The following is a 14,664-nucleotide window of genomic DNA, read 5'->3' as shown; positions in this document are numbered from 1 at the left end:
ATTCGAAATTGAAAATTAGGGCAAAAATAGGGTTTCTCATTTAACCTAGTTTGAAAATGTTTTTGGGGGTTCTTTTTGGGGGGGAAAAAAAAAAAAAAATGGAGATGGGGGAAAACTTTGGAAAAATGGGAGATTTGCTTGGAGTTGCAGGTGGAGCTCTTCAACAAACTCTTCCCGGAATGCGTTGGATGTAGTATTTCAACCTACCCTTTTATTTATTGTTGAATCAAATTTGGTGATTGAATGCTCTCCATGAAATGCTGGATAAAAATAGGATAACCATGAATGTCTAAAGATTTAGTTCAGTTTCTTTTTTGAAAGTTTGGTTGCCTTGGATTCAAGGGTTATTATGTTTTCTTGAAACATATTGAAGAGAGAAAATGGTTCTGAAGACTCCTTTTATTTTACTAAAAAAAAAATGGTGTTCAAATTGTATTTTTTTTTATCAGTTATGTTTAGGCCATGTGTTTCTTTTAAAAAAATAAATAAATAAATGAAAATAAATAATAAACAAAAAAAAAAGGGGAGAAAATAAATTTTATATGTTTCGGGCTAGGGTTTGGTGGGCGGAGGAGCCAAGGCTCAACTCGCACCGCCATCCCCGCTCCCCCCCTCTTCTCCTTCCTCGCGGGTTCGTAGACCTGCGACCACACTGTGGGCCGCAGGGCCTGTGTCCACAATGTGGGCCGCAGACCTGCGTCCACAGAGTGGGCCGCAGGGCCTGCGTCCATAATGTGGGCCGCAGACCTGCGTCCACAGTGTGGGCCACAGGCGCAGACCTACGTCCACAATGTGGGCTGCAGGGCCTGCGTCCACAATGTGGGCCACAAGGCTTGCGTCCACAATATGGCTTGCAGAACCTGCGTCCACATTGTGGGTCGCAGGGTCCTGCCTCAAAGTTTAGGGTTTTTCTCAAAAAAAAAGAGATAAATATAAAGCTTGTTTTATTGTTTTTTTTTATATATATTTTATTTGTTGTTAAAAAAAATAATATATAATATTGACATTTACAGAATGGAAGAAAAATGTCATGGGAAAGTTTAAAAGAAGTTGTAATATAAATGTAGGAAGACCTATTTTTTTGGAAATTAGATTTTAATGTCAATATATATATATACATATATATATATATATATATATACGTTAAATACAAAGTTTGTGTATGTTTAAATCTGTGGATAAAAGGAGAGGGGGATTCGTTAATCATGGATTATTAGATTTATATTAGTTAACATTTAATCTTGGGAACCAATTATAATCGGGGAGTAATCTTTGGAAAAGAGATTAAATATGGTCTTATTTGGAGATCTTTGAAATAATTATACTTTGGTTAACGCTTGGTAATACATGTTAATGAGAAGTTTTCTTGGTATATGAATCTAAATTTATCTTCGTATATTTTGCTATTACTTCAACAAAATGCTAGTAGGATGCATGTAAATTTTGATAACATTACATTTTTTTTTTAAAAAAAAAATGTTGTAAGTTTAAGATCCGTATTTGCCTTGTTTAGGGTGGCGGCATACCTTGATATATTTGTTTTCAGACCCTGTTATCTAGTTATTTGTGTTGGTCATAGCCGAATTACGCCCCTAGTCAAAGTATCGTCAGTCATTAGAATTCCTGTATTTGCTTTGAAGTGTTCAGTTGGATCCTCTTTAGAAGGGACCAATTATGTAAATTCCAACTGAGGTGTCTATTGTATATTGATTGTATTCGCCTAGTGGCAAAGATGTAAAAGTCATGTGATTATGTAAGTTCCTAACTATATTATAATGCCAAAGGGGTCTTGTAGTTGAGCAGACCCGGAGATGTAGCCCCTTAGGGGTGAACTCCGAGATCATATATGTGTTATGCGATGTTTTAGCTTCCTTTGTTTCATGCTTTAAGTTATCATGTATGGTGGATATCTTGTATAAGTGTATGGTGTGAATTTAATGAATTTAAATCTAAGTGCATAAAATTATTCATCTTGACAAATGTAGTAATCAGGTTCATAAAATATTGTAATTAAGATTATGTAAAAGTATTTTGAAAATGGGAATTACAAGTAGTATTAGTGAAAATAATCTTGCTAGATTGCAACATCAGATTAACTTGTTATTAAGCATGTAAATTGAACAAATGAGTATGGGAAACAAAGATAGAATTAATGTTATAATTTCTAAGTTGAAATCTAAAGGATGAACATCATATAGGTATTTACTTTTATCTTCTTAAATGAGTAACGCCATGTTAATTATGTTTCACTATATTGGATGAATTTGTTTAGTTATTGCAAGTTTTAATCTCAACAAATAATCCTTACCAAAATTAACTTGAAAATTGGGTTAACTCAACTATTTATCCATAATTGTAATTGTGTAGGGGAAAAAGCGAGACTAGGCTAACATGTCCTAATCCTACCTTTTGACACACATTGTGGAATACAAAAGAGCCTAGAGGTATCACACAATTGGCTACTTCTTTTTATGGAAGAGAGAGCCACGGGCTACCTATTAGGGTTTCTATTCCTTTGTTGTAATTGAAAGATAAAATGATACAAGTTCAATTCCTAATCCCAAAGTGCAAGTATGAACTAATAACAAGATTGCAGAATTAAGGTTAAACAATGGAAAGCTGTAAACACAAGGACAAGATAAGAATGCAGATGTGTACCCGGAGTTAAAATCTGAGTGAAAATGTTTGGGACGGGGACGCGGGCGCCACTGTCCTGATTCTGCTCCTAAAACTGCTCCTGAAACTGCTCCTGAAACTGTTGTTTTGCAACCTGAAAAGCTGTCAAAAATGCTGAAACTTGTTGTCTGATAGAAGGACTAGGGCACCCAGCGCCCCTGTCCCAGGGACCAGGGCGCCCAGCGCCCCTGTCCTGGCAGGACCAGGGCGCCCCACGCCCCTGTCCTAGCTTTCTGGGCTGGAATTTGGTGTGAAGTTCACTCTCCGTCTGCTTCCGTTGGATCTGCAACTTGCGGCGTCGTCCGAATCTTGAAACCTGCACTTATATCTAAAAAGGTATGGTGGGCGGCTATATAGGGTTTTGCCTTAGTCAAACCCCCGCTTTGGTGATTTCCAACTCCACGGCCAAGTTGTCTTGTAAAAGTAGTGTGTGTGCAAGATCCTAAAATGCAAGTAAGCAAACTAGAGCAACCTAGAAAGTAAACCCTAATTGCTTGTAAATGATAATGTAAATGCTCCAAATCAAGATGTAAAGAGATCTAAAGCACGAAGACAAGTGATATAATGAAGCTTATGTAAAGACATGAAAACAACATGAAATCATACCCAACCCCAAGGGAGGGGTACAAGCCAATCTTCAGTCGGTGATCCCTTATTGTTCTTCAATGCCTTCAAAGCCCTAAATGGATGAATGAAATTGATGGATGCTTGATGGATGGATGTTGAATGTTGTTGAAGTCTTCAAAGATCTGCTCTTTCGCTGCATAGAAGGTCCTTGAAACCAAAAATTCCCCATCCTTTCAAATGAAGAAAGAGAGCTCTTATATATGAAACCCTAGGTCTTAATTTCAACTTTTGGCCGACCTAGAGATTGAATCTCCCACCAATTTCTTGGGGTTAAGCTTTATTTTATGATTGGATTGCGCTCCTAATATTTCGGGAAAAATGTCCGGGACCGTGTGCACTCCGAGCGCCATGGTCTCGACAACTTTTCACCAAATTTTCAGTACCGTCGGATATGATGATTTTAGAGCGAATCCCGAAGTTACAGGTGTTTTTGAGATGTTTTGACCCTCGAAATCAAGCCCCCAAGTTCAAAATAGGACCTAATTAGGGTTTTAGATTAAATGATTTATTAGAGGAATAAAATGAAAGGGGCACACTTTAATGAAAAGGGCCCAACTTTATGATATGGGAGATGATAAAATAGAACCTTAGACCTAATTAATTTGATTAATTAAGTGCTAAAGGGGAAATGCAATGCAAAATGCAAGATGCGCCAAGGCGAGTGCTAAAATAGGTGTGAAATTGTACCACCCTAGCAAGTGCGTACAATTTACGACGCTACAGTAACCTTAATAAAAGAATCTCTTATGATTGCTAAAATTGAACTAAAAAATGGAAGTGTTGTATAGTTGTTTACATCTTAATCTTAGTAAATGTATATTTTCATATTAACTTCATTTAACTAAAAAGAGTGACACACATTTAGTTAGTTATAATCTAATCCTAATGGGAGAACGACACTATGAACTTGTATTCTAATCTTGAAATGATGAATGTCATCTTGCTAACCATATTCTAATTTAAAGGAGGAACTCATGTGGTCCTAATACATTTTCATCTTAAGGAATTTAGCCCATCTATTAGCATTATTAAAACTTCAATGAACTCTACGGCTACTCACATTTTATCCTTCATAAGAGAACTATGAATCATTAGTTGGTTATGCTTGGATTCAAAAGAAGGAACCTCACTCTATGAATGGAAGTTTAATTCCTTAATGAACGAATCTCATCTTATTAACCATACTTTTAATATTTAAGAAAAACATCAAATGTGGGTGGTTATGTTAAAAGCCAAATGAATGAACTTTGTTATAGTTATCACATTGAACCTTAAGGGAGGTCTCTTAAATTAAATAGGTGTTAATGTACATGGAGTAAATAATCCTCTCGATGGCCTCCTAACCACCCAAAGTAAATGAACGCTTCCTAAAATTCTAAGATGACATATCATTGAACATATATATAATCATGTCTTATGCATTATCCCACAATTAGGATACCCAGATTTATGGATCATTTGACGCAAGTTGAGTTAGGTACTAGGTTATGTAATCGCATTGGGAAACTCCTTAGGATCGTTTAGCCTTCTGCTGTGTTATCTAGTTTTAGATAACTCCAAACTATCTTAATGTTGTAACTTTTCATTAACTACTCTTATTATTATTATAAAAAAAAAAAAATTCACACTCTATTCGAGTGTTTTTAACTTAAACCTTAGGGGTTTCCTGGCGGAGCATTACACTTGTATTTAGAGGCCAAAAATCCTTCTAGTTGCTTGAGAAGGACAAGTTCGGATACTTGGAAGAGATACTAAGTTCGCCATGGGGAGATTTCCATGGGGACTGATGCTTGGCTGCCCTGAGAAGTGAGTGTTGTGGAGGGGAGCCCGTGGGGTCAAGCATCTATGTATTCTCCTTGAATCTCATAACGAGTCTACCTCTCAAGTACCTACTGTCCTTACCTACCATAAGAAATGTGTGAATAAGCATGATTGTTTTGAGTCTAAGTTAAAATATCTTGTCTTCTTTGCTTGTCAAAAGTTGAGTTGTGTCTCATTTCAAAAAACAAGACAAATTGATTCAAACCAAGGTTAAAGACAAGAGTATTTCATTCAACAAAGTTCAAAACACCTTCAAACATGGTTGTCAAACATTTTTCAAAATCTTGTCTCAACATTCATGTCACTTAGATTTAGGTTCATCCTAGGTTTGCATTTTGCAAATTCATTGTCAATTACCAAGGTTATGTTTCACCTAGGCCATACTCCTTTGCATATCAATAAGGGTCATCCATTTAGCATGTGTCCTCTTGCATTAGAGTAATACCATTTCATAATTCAAACTTAGGTTGACATTGTCATACATTTGCATTTGCATACCCTATGTTTCTTCATTAAGCTTAGGTCATTATCATATCATATTAGGGTCATTGGCATAGTAATTGTCCCTTTGCATATAGTGTCAAAACTTTGGTTTGTCATACTTGGGTAATCCAAATCTTTGAATAAACCCTAAGTCATTGTTAGGAAGTCTAGACCTTATCAAACTTTTGTCTTTTTGTCATCAATGTCATTTGGTCAAACCTAGCTTAGTATCCAAGCATATAGGTGAGACATTGTCAATTTGTCCTATTGTCACTTGGTCCTTTTGTCCTTTGAGGTCTAGACATCATTTCAATTTCCTAAGGGTCTCATTTTTAGAATTGCATTCATGAGTTTGTCAAAATCTTGAAAAACAACAAAAACATTAAGTTGCATTGTCATCTTTTAGGTTGCATTTGTCAATCCCATTAGTTGCATTGCATAGTGACATGTTTGTTGAAATGAGGTCTCAACCTTCTTACGAAGCCATGTCATCACAATTGAGAAATCAATTATGTCAATCCAATCTCTACATGTCTCAGAACTTGGATCAAACTTATCATGATGATGTAAATGTCCAAATACAAAAACTAGAGGAGAAACTAGCCCAAGAAGAGGAGATATTGGAACAAAGAGTGAAAAACATTGAGAAGAATAGATCACAAATGTCCAAAATGTTTCAAAAATTTCCAGGTCAAAATCCAAAGATTGAGCCAATTGATGTAAGATCTCTTCTTGAACGATTAGACATACCAGCTCTCATCTCCCAAATAGAGATGATGAAACAATTTCAAGAAAGGAGACAACATCAATTTCAACATGATGTGCCTCCACAACAAGAACAAGAAGGTGTTTACTATCAATCAGATTTTCAACCAATACAACCAATGGTTCAACCAATTGTTCAACAGTTCAAACATTTCCAACAAACACAACCAATGGTCCAACATATACAACCAACACAACCAATGGTTCAATTTCAACAATATGTCCAACCAACTATACAATGTCCACAAATAGTTCAACCAATGGTGTAATATCAACAAGTTCAATCAACATATCAATGTCAACAACTACAATCACAAATTCAAAAACAAAACTTGCAACATGCACCAAGCCAAGTTTCAAACATGTCGGAACAATTGAACCAAGTCCAATATCAAAACATGACATCAAACGAAAAACACGTTCAAATTCTAGATACAACCATGTCAAAACCTTGAAAGAAAGGTGGATTTATTGCAATGCTCTTCAGGAAATTACCAAGTGAGTTCTTTGAGGAAGATCAAAATAATACAGTTATGTCTAGCAATGCCTCATCCCCCCACAAACAAATTGACTCTCCAGTGGCATCTATCCCTACACCTTTAGAAGTTTCACAAGAACCTTCCATATTGTCCTCATCAAACAATACACCCAAGGATGCAATTATCCAAGGGCTATCCATAATTGATTGCCAAGATAATCCAATTCATGATGCACATCCTTGTCATGTTTCAGAAATACAAGACCCAATGCCACCATGCACTTTATTTCCATTACCTGTTTTAGAGGACCCCATTCGAAGTCCCTCTTCCTCATGTTCAAGCATTGATTCCTTGCCAGAATCCATCACAAATGTTCAAAGTGCATTTCCTTCATGCCAAAACATTGATCCCTTGTCAGAATCCTCCATGCATATCCAAAGTCCAACCCCATGTCAAGAGGATAATTTAGAGCATGAAGAAATGTGTCCTAAAGAAAAGATCAAGATCCTGAAACCTTATCATCCCATCCAATTGTTGACCAGGATCCCATTTCCCTAGACACTCACAATGATTCCATTATTCCTGTCCATTCTATCCAAGAACACAATATCCTTTCAAATCCCATTGACATTCAAGATATCCCTTCCATCTTTTCCGATGATTCCATTAAAAGTCAAGAGCAAAGCACCTTTAAAGAGGAATCCAATGATCTTCCTCCTTGTCAAGATCAAAGTATCCTTCCAAATTCATTTCCAACACAAGACCCTATCATTCCTTTAGATCCTCCACAAGATCCACTTGTTCCTCCATCTCCATGTCCTAATCCTCCATATACACTCCAAGATCGTATTTCTTGTGATGATCCCATTATTCCTCCCATTCCATCTCTTGAAGAGCTTGTCATTGAACCATGTCCACAACACAATCCTAGTCCCCCTCACGATCCTAATCCCTCTCACGATTCTAACATGTCAGTGCAAGATGTTCATGAACCCTCGACATGCATAATGAGTTCTTCCACTTTGGTGCAATCCGATCGACTTCAAGATCTCATTATTTCTCTCATCTCATATCCACCACATAATGGACTCGCATCTTCTTCCCAAATAAAAGAGCATCCTACAAGTCAAGATATTCATAAAGAAAAAGGAGTAGACCTTCATGAGAAAGAACCCCTCCATATCAAAGAAGATATTAAGGGTCATGTCTACACAACTCACTCTCAAGACATTGGTATCCCTCCATCAAAATCATAACATACACCTTCCCCATCATACTTTCCATCCATCTTAGGTCCTTATATTCCTTCATTCTCTATGCAAGGTCAGCAAAGGCATACATCCTTGAGTAAATTTCATCCATCCAAAAGAAGTCCATTTCATTCATATCCATCCATGCATTCCTTTCCCCCTCCAAGCAATTTGGATGCCAAGTATAAAAGTCATAAGTCTAGCAATCCACATGTATTTAAGGATCAACATGTCCAATATAATCAACATGTCAAAACAAAGAACAATATGATCTATAAAGAAAAAGAAATATACAAAAAGCCACAAAGGCCCATTGCTCAAAAAGCAAAGTCAAAATCTATATGGGTTCCTAAATCCCTTGTGCAAGCAATGCACTCCAAGGAACCACAAAAGCATGAAAAATCAAAAACCATGTGGATCCCTAAGCGGCTCCTTGAAGCACAAAAACCTAAAGAAACATCCAACTTGGCATCCAAAATTGCTATTCCTCCATCCAAACCTCTCAAATTTGTTCCTCCATCACCTTCATCATCCATTTTGGGCTCTTATGTCCCAAAATCCCAAGCTATTCCTCTATCCAAATCTCACAATCTGAGATCCATTTTTCCTCCATCAATCCACCACCCGTCAAGGTGTGTTCCAAAGTTGATCTTGCCTTCATTTCCATCTAGTGAAGCCCAATTCTTCCAATACCCTATCCATTATCCAATGCATATTTTCCATCCTTCTATCCCTTTGATCCAATCCTTTGCATAAATCCTTTCCTTAGTTCCATCTCATATTCCATGTCCTTATCCTACCAACGTCTTTGAGCATACTTTTAAAGGTCATGGTCAATTTTTTTCAAGGCTACTATCCAAACAAAAGATGCTTGAGTCCTTCTTCCATCCCCTATCATGTGTCCATCTTCTCTAAAATGTCAAATTCCAAAAAAAAAAAAAATCATAAAAATCAAATAATGTCCTGAAATAATCCAAAAAAAGTCAAAAAAAAAAAGTGAGAAAAAAAAAAGACAAAAGAAAAAAACGTAACGCAAAAAATAATTCATCCATTGGTGAAAACCTGGCAAACAGGCACCTTGGGCAAGTACCATGATAAAAACTTGGCAAACAGGCGTCATGCGTAATCTATGAACTTCTTGCATACCGTACTTGGGGGCAGGTTTCCTCTTTCATATCCTATTGCCCTTCATTATCCTATCATACCATGTCATTACCCCTTCATATCCTATTGTTCCTCATGTTCAATTTCCCTTTCCACCTTTTGATCTTGACAAGGCTGAGGATCTTCATGAGCATCATGCATCTTGTTTGCAGCTTTTAGTCCATCACAGCTTTTGGTCATTTATCCATTTGCTTATTATAACTTTTCATCCATATTCCCTGTCTTATTGCAACTTTCTGCCACTATCCTGTATCCTATCCCGACCTTCAGTCCATGTCCCTTATCCATTCTTGGTCTTGCTTATCCTATCCATATCTTATCACTATCCATACACTCTTTTTCATTCCTTGATCTTGATTTGACATAAAGACGCAAAATTTAAACATGGTTTCAAAAACCTCTTGACATGTTCCTCATGCCATGTCACTGCTTTACATTGCCATATCCAGTCTCTTGTCCCATCATGCAATAGCCCTTGAAAATTGCATCCGTATTGTCTCCATAATAAAAGGCCTTTGTCTTCCCTCTATCCACCAACATTTCAGAAAGATTGTTTATCCACCTGTCATATTCCTTGCCTTGCTAGACACTGGGGGCAAAATCATAAAAATTGAAAAATGTCCTGAAATAATCATAAAAATTGAAAAATGTCCTGAAATAATCATAAAAATTGAAAAATGTCTTGAAATAATCATAAAAATTGAAAAATGTCCTGAAATAATCCAAAAAAATTGAAAAATGTCTTGAACAAAAATCCCTAAAAAATCAAATAAAGTCCTGAAAAACATGAACACAAAAAAATTGTACACACTCGAAAAGCAAAACAAAACAAAATAAAAATATCCTCTTGGTGCATAAGACAGATCACTGAGTATACATCCAACGACGTGTAATCACACACTGTGCTTTAATGAAATCATGCATAAACAGATGAACTTTTTCAATCAAACCAGACATTCCAACTGATCAAAGTTGTCTTATCCATCACACATCAACATCAATATGATTTGTCCTTGTCACTACTATCATGGGTCTTATACAGGGTGTGATATGCTCGAAACCAGACAACATGATCGTCCTATCAACACTTTCAAATTTTGACAATGAAGATCAAGATGTTTGTTTGACTTGATGAAATTAGCGAGTCTTATCATTTATTGATTTATCTTCAATCATGTTCCTATGTTGCTTGATGATGTCATTGAGTGATTTAGAGTGACCGGGATGGTTCATGGTCCCTTTCTTTTTTTGTTGTGATTGTTGTTTGTCTGCAATGTGTCTGTCTTTTTCAAAAAGGGTTGCATTTTGTTAGGGTTTCAAGCAGATCCGAAGCAAATATGAACTAACAATTATATGCAGATTTAAATACAAAAGATAAAGAAATAAAACAAGACACAGATAACACAGAGATTTAACGTGGTTCACCCAGAATGGGTTACGTCCACCATACACAGCCGTCCAATCTTTCTTATTATCTAGCAAAAAAAAGTACATCAACCTTACAATGCCTTAAGCATCCCAACTGCTTATAACATGCATTTTTAGGGCAACAAACAAAGTCGGCCTTTTTAGGGTTTTATTACAATGTTAGTTTTCATCAACGAAAAACAGCAAAAAAAAATTTCTTAGGGGCCGCCGCCCCCGAACCCCTGCCCGGGGCCCAGCCCGGCCCCGGACCCCGGTGAGGATATGTGTTGAGTGTACAGTACTTTGCTGATTAGTCACCACATTTCAACAATCTCCCACATGGAGACTGATCAGGCTACACACCGAACAATCTCCCACTTGGAGACTGATCAGGCTCCACACCGAACAATCTCCCACTTGGAGACTGATACTACATGACACCACTATACATGCAACATCCGCTGGATAAAACACAAGGACTTGACTGGTATAAATTCCACAATTATCAATCAAGAAGACCAACATAAACTGATGAAGAAATCAGCTTCTCCTGTGGAATTGCCTTTGTGAACATATCGGCAGGATTCTCACTTGTGTGAATCTTCTCAAGCCGTAACTGACCCTCCTCCAAAATAGTCTGGATGAAGTGGTACCTGAGCTGAATGTGCTTTGTCCTTGAATGAAAAGCAGAGTTCTTCGCAAGATGAATGACACTCTGGCTATCAGTATACAAAGGGCTATCCTCTTGTGTCTGACCTAATTCCTTTAGAAAACATTGCAACCAAATCATCTCTTTGCTGGCTTCTGTAGCAACAACATACTCAGCTTCAGTGGTTGAAAGTGCAACAACCTTTTGCAGCCTAGAAATCCAACTGACTGCAGTTCCCCCTATAGTAAAAACATACCTTGTAGTACTCCTCCGTGAATCAATATCACCCGCCAGATCAGAGTCAACAAATCCACTTAGAGCAGCATTAGATTCTTTGAAACATAATGCCTTTGTAGTAGTTCCTTTCAAATACCGAAGAATCCATTTCACAGCATTTCAATGTTCCATACCCGGATTACTCATAAACCTGCTCACAACTCCCACTGCATGTGCAATATCTAGCCTTGTGCATACCATTGCATACATCAGACTGCCAACAACTGATGAATACGGGATGTTAGACATTTTATTAACCTCTTCCTATGCCTTTGGGCACATCTCCTTAGTCAATTTGAAATGACTAGCCAAAGGTGTACTAGTTGCTTTTGCATTCTGCATGTTAAATCTTTTCAACACCTTCTTTATATACTCACTTTGGGACAAATTCAAGGTTCTATTTTTCCTGTCCCGTGTAATCCTCATACCGAGAATTTGCTTAGCTGCACCCAAATCCTTCATAGCAAATGACCTGGCTAATTTCTGTTTAAGATCATTTATATGTTGCATGTTAGACCCAGCAACAAGCATGTCATCAACATAAAGCAATAGGATAATATAACTGCCATTATCAAATCTCTTAAAATATACACAATGATCAGAATGACATCTATGATAACCCTGTTCAGCTATGAAACTATCAAATTTTAAATACCATTGTCGGGGTGCTTGCTTTAGGCCATACAAACTTTTCTTCAACCTGCACACCAATTTCTCCTTACCTTTGACCTCATATCCCTGTGGTTGCAACATGTAAATTTCCTCCTCCAAATCTCCATGGAGAAAAGCTATTTTGACATCTAATTGTTCAAGATGTAAATCATCTGCAACCACAAGACTAAGTACAGTTCTAATTGAAGTCATTTTTACAACTGGAGAAAATATTTCATCATAATCTATACCCTTTTTCTGTGCAAAACCTTTTACCACAAATCTGGCCTTATATCTTTTCTGACCTCCTTCCTCCTCCTTCAGCCGATAAACCCATTTGTTAGGCAAGACTCTTTTTTCTATAGGTAAAGGGACTAAGTCCCAAGTCTTATTTTTCATCAAGGAGTCCATCTCCTCTTTCATGCCTAGCTGCCACTGTTGTTTGACATCCACCTGCATTGCTTCTTCATATTCTTCTGCTTCACCAGAATCCGTTAATAAAATAGAATACAAAGAAGGAGAAAATCTTTTAGGGGGTCTACTTGTCCTCGTAGAATGTCTAACACTTGCAAGAGTTTGTGGGACAATCTGTTGTTGCTAAGCATCAGGTACCTGTGGCATTTCATTTTTAGGAATCTCATCCAACACCACATATTCTTGTTTGTCTTGTTCATGCTTCTTTTCCTGCATCTGTTCTTTATACATAACCTTCTCATTGAATATAACATCTCTACTTCTAATTATTTTCTTATTTTCAAAATCCCATAACCGATAGCCATATTCATCTATCCCATATCCAATGAAGGTACACTTCTGAGATTTAGCATCAAGCTTGGTTTTGTTTTTTTTATCAACATGGACAAAAGCTTCGCAACCAAAAGTTTTTAGAAAAGAATAATTTACCTTTTTACCAGTCCATGCCTCCTTTGGAATACCACCATCCAAAGGGGTTGAAGGTCCTCTATTTATCAAATAGACAACAGTATGTACAACATCTACCCAAAAATGTAAGGGCAATCCAACATGCAATCTCATGCTCCTCACATGTTCCATGATGGTCCTATTCATTCTCTCTGACATACCATTTTCCTGTGGAGTTCTTGGAACTATCTTTTGCTTTCAAATCCCATTTAAGGAACAGTAATCTTCAAATGCTTTGCTGCAATACTCACCTCCATTATCCGATCTGAGACACTTCAACTTTTTTCCTGTCTCATTCTCAATCAAAGCTTTCCATTTCTTAAAAGTTTCAAAAACATCTGATTTTTGTTTTAGGAAATATACCCATGTTTTTCTGGTTGAGTCATCAATAAAAATAACATAATAACAAGAGCCACCAAGAGATGATACCTAAGCCGGTCCCCATACATCTGAATGTACAAGCTGTAACTTCTCACTCTTCTTCTCTTTCCCAACCTTGATAAATCTGACTCTTTTCTGTTTACCATAAACACAGTTTTCACAGAACTCTAAATCAATCTTCTTTAGTCCTGGCAATAGATTTTTGGAGTGAAGGATTTTCATCCCTTTCTCACTCATGTGTCCAAGCCTATGGTGCCACATTATCGAATCTGTTCTTGCAACATTTATTGTTGTTGTCCCTGCAGTAACTTTATATGTAGCAGCTAAGGTAGAGTAAGTGTTACCAGTACATAGATATAATGTGCCTACCTTCGCACCTTTAGCTACTACTAATGATCCTTTAGTGACCTTCCACATATTGTCCGAGAAGGTAACTATGCAACCTTCACTACCTAGTTGCCCTGTAGAAATTAAATTTCTTCTTAAATTAGGAACATGTCTTACCTCCTGCAAAAACCAGTCATTACCATTTTGCAACTTGATCTTTATCTTTCCTTTTCCAACAATTTGACAGGGCTCATCATCACCCAAATATACCTATCCAAAATCACCTTGAACATAATCTAGAAAATATTTTCTATGGGGTGTAGCATGAAATGAAGCCCCAGAATCTATTACCCAGGAATCATTAACATTATCCAAACATAAGATTAAAGCATCTTGTAAAGTATTACTTGCAATATTAGCTTCCTTACTGTCATTTTCATTTTTGTCTCCTCCTCTATTTTTTCGAGACCAACAGTCTTTCTTTAGATGACCAGGCTTTCCGCAGTACCAACAATCTTTCTTTCCTCTAGATTGAGAGCATCCTTTCTTTGACTTCCCTCGTGACTTCTCATTCCCAGGGCCTTTTCCTCTTTCCTTTGATCTTCCTCTGTTCTCCACATTCAAAACACTACCCGATGATGTTGGAGTCTCACCTGTGCTTTTCCTTCGCATTTCCTCACTTAGTATAACACCAACAATATCATCAAATACCAAAGTATTTTTACCAGAGACAGAGTTACTTACAACTATAACCAAGCTATTCTAGCTTTTTGGCAAAGAACATAAA

At 37.0% G+C, this 14,664-nt stretch overlaps 1 protein-coding gene across 1 annotated transcript in view; it reads right to left on the bottom strand.

Moving 5' to 3' along the window:
* Positions 1 to 582: 582 nt before the first annotated feature.
* Positions 583 to 14,664, bottom strand: part of LOC131033585 (truncated transcription factor CAULIFLOWER D-like) — a 198,152-nt gene continuing 184,070 nt past the window's right edge. Inside the window, exon 6 of the mRNA XM_057964819.2 lies at positions 583 to 888. Coding sequence (XP_057820802.2) covers positions 583 to 888 — 306 coding nt within the window. The remainder of the gene's footprint in view (positions 889 to 14,664) is intronic.

This window comes from Cryptomeria japonica, chromosome 3 (assembly GCF_030272615.1).
Source record: "Cryptomeria japonica chromosome 3, Sugi_1.0, whole genome shotgun sequence".
Taxonomy (NCBI): domain Eukaryota; kingdom Viridiplantae; phylum Streptophyta; class Pinopsida; order Cupressales; family Cupressaceae; genus Cryptomeria; species Cryptomeria japonica.
The sequence above is the reverse complement of the archived record's forward strand: the minus strand, read 5'-3'. Positions and strand labels throughout refer to the sequence as shown.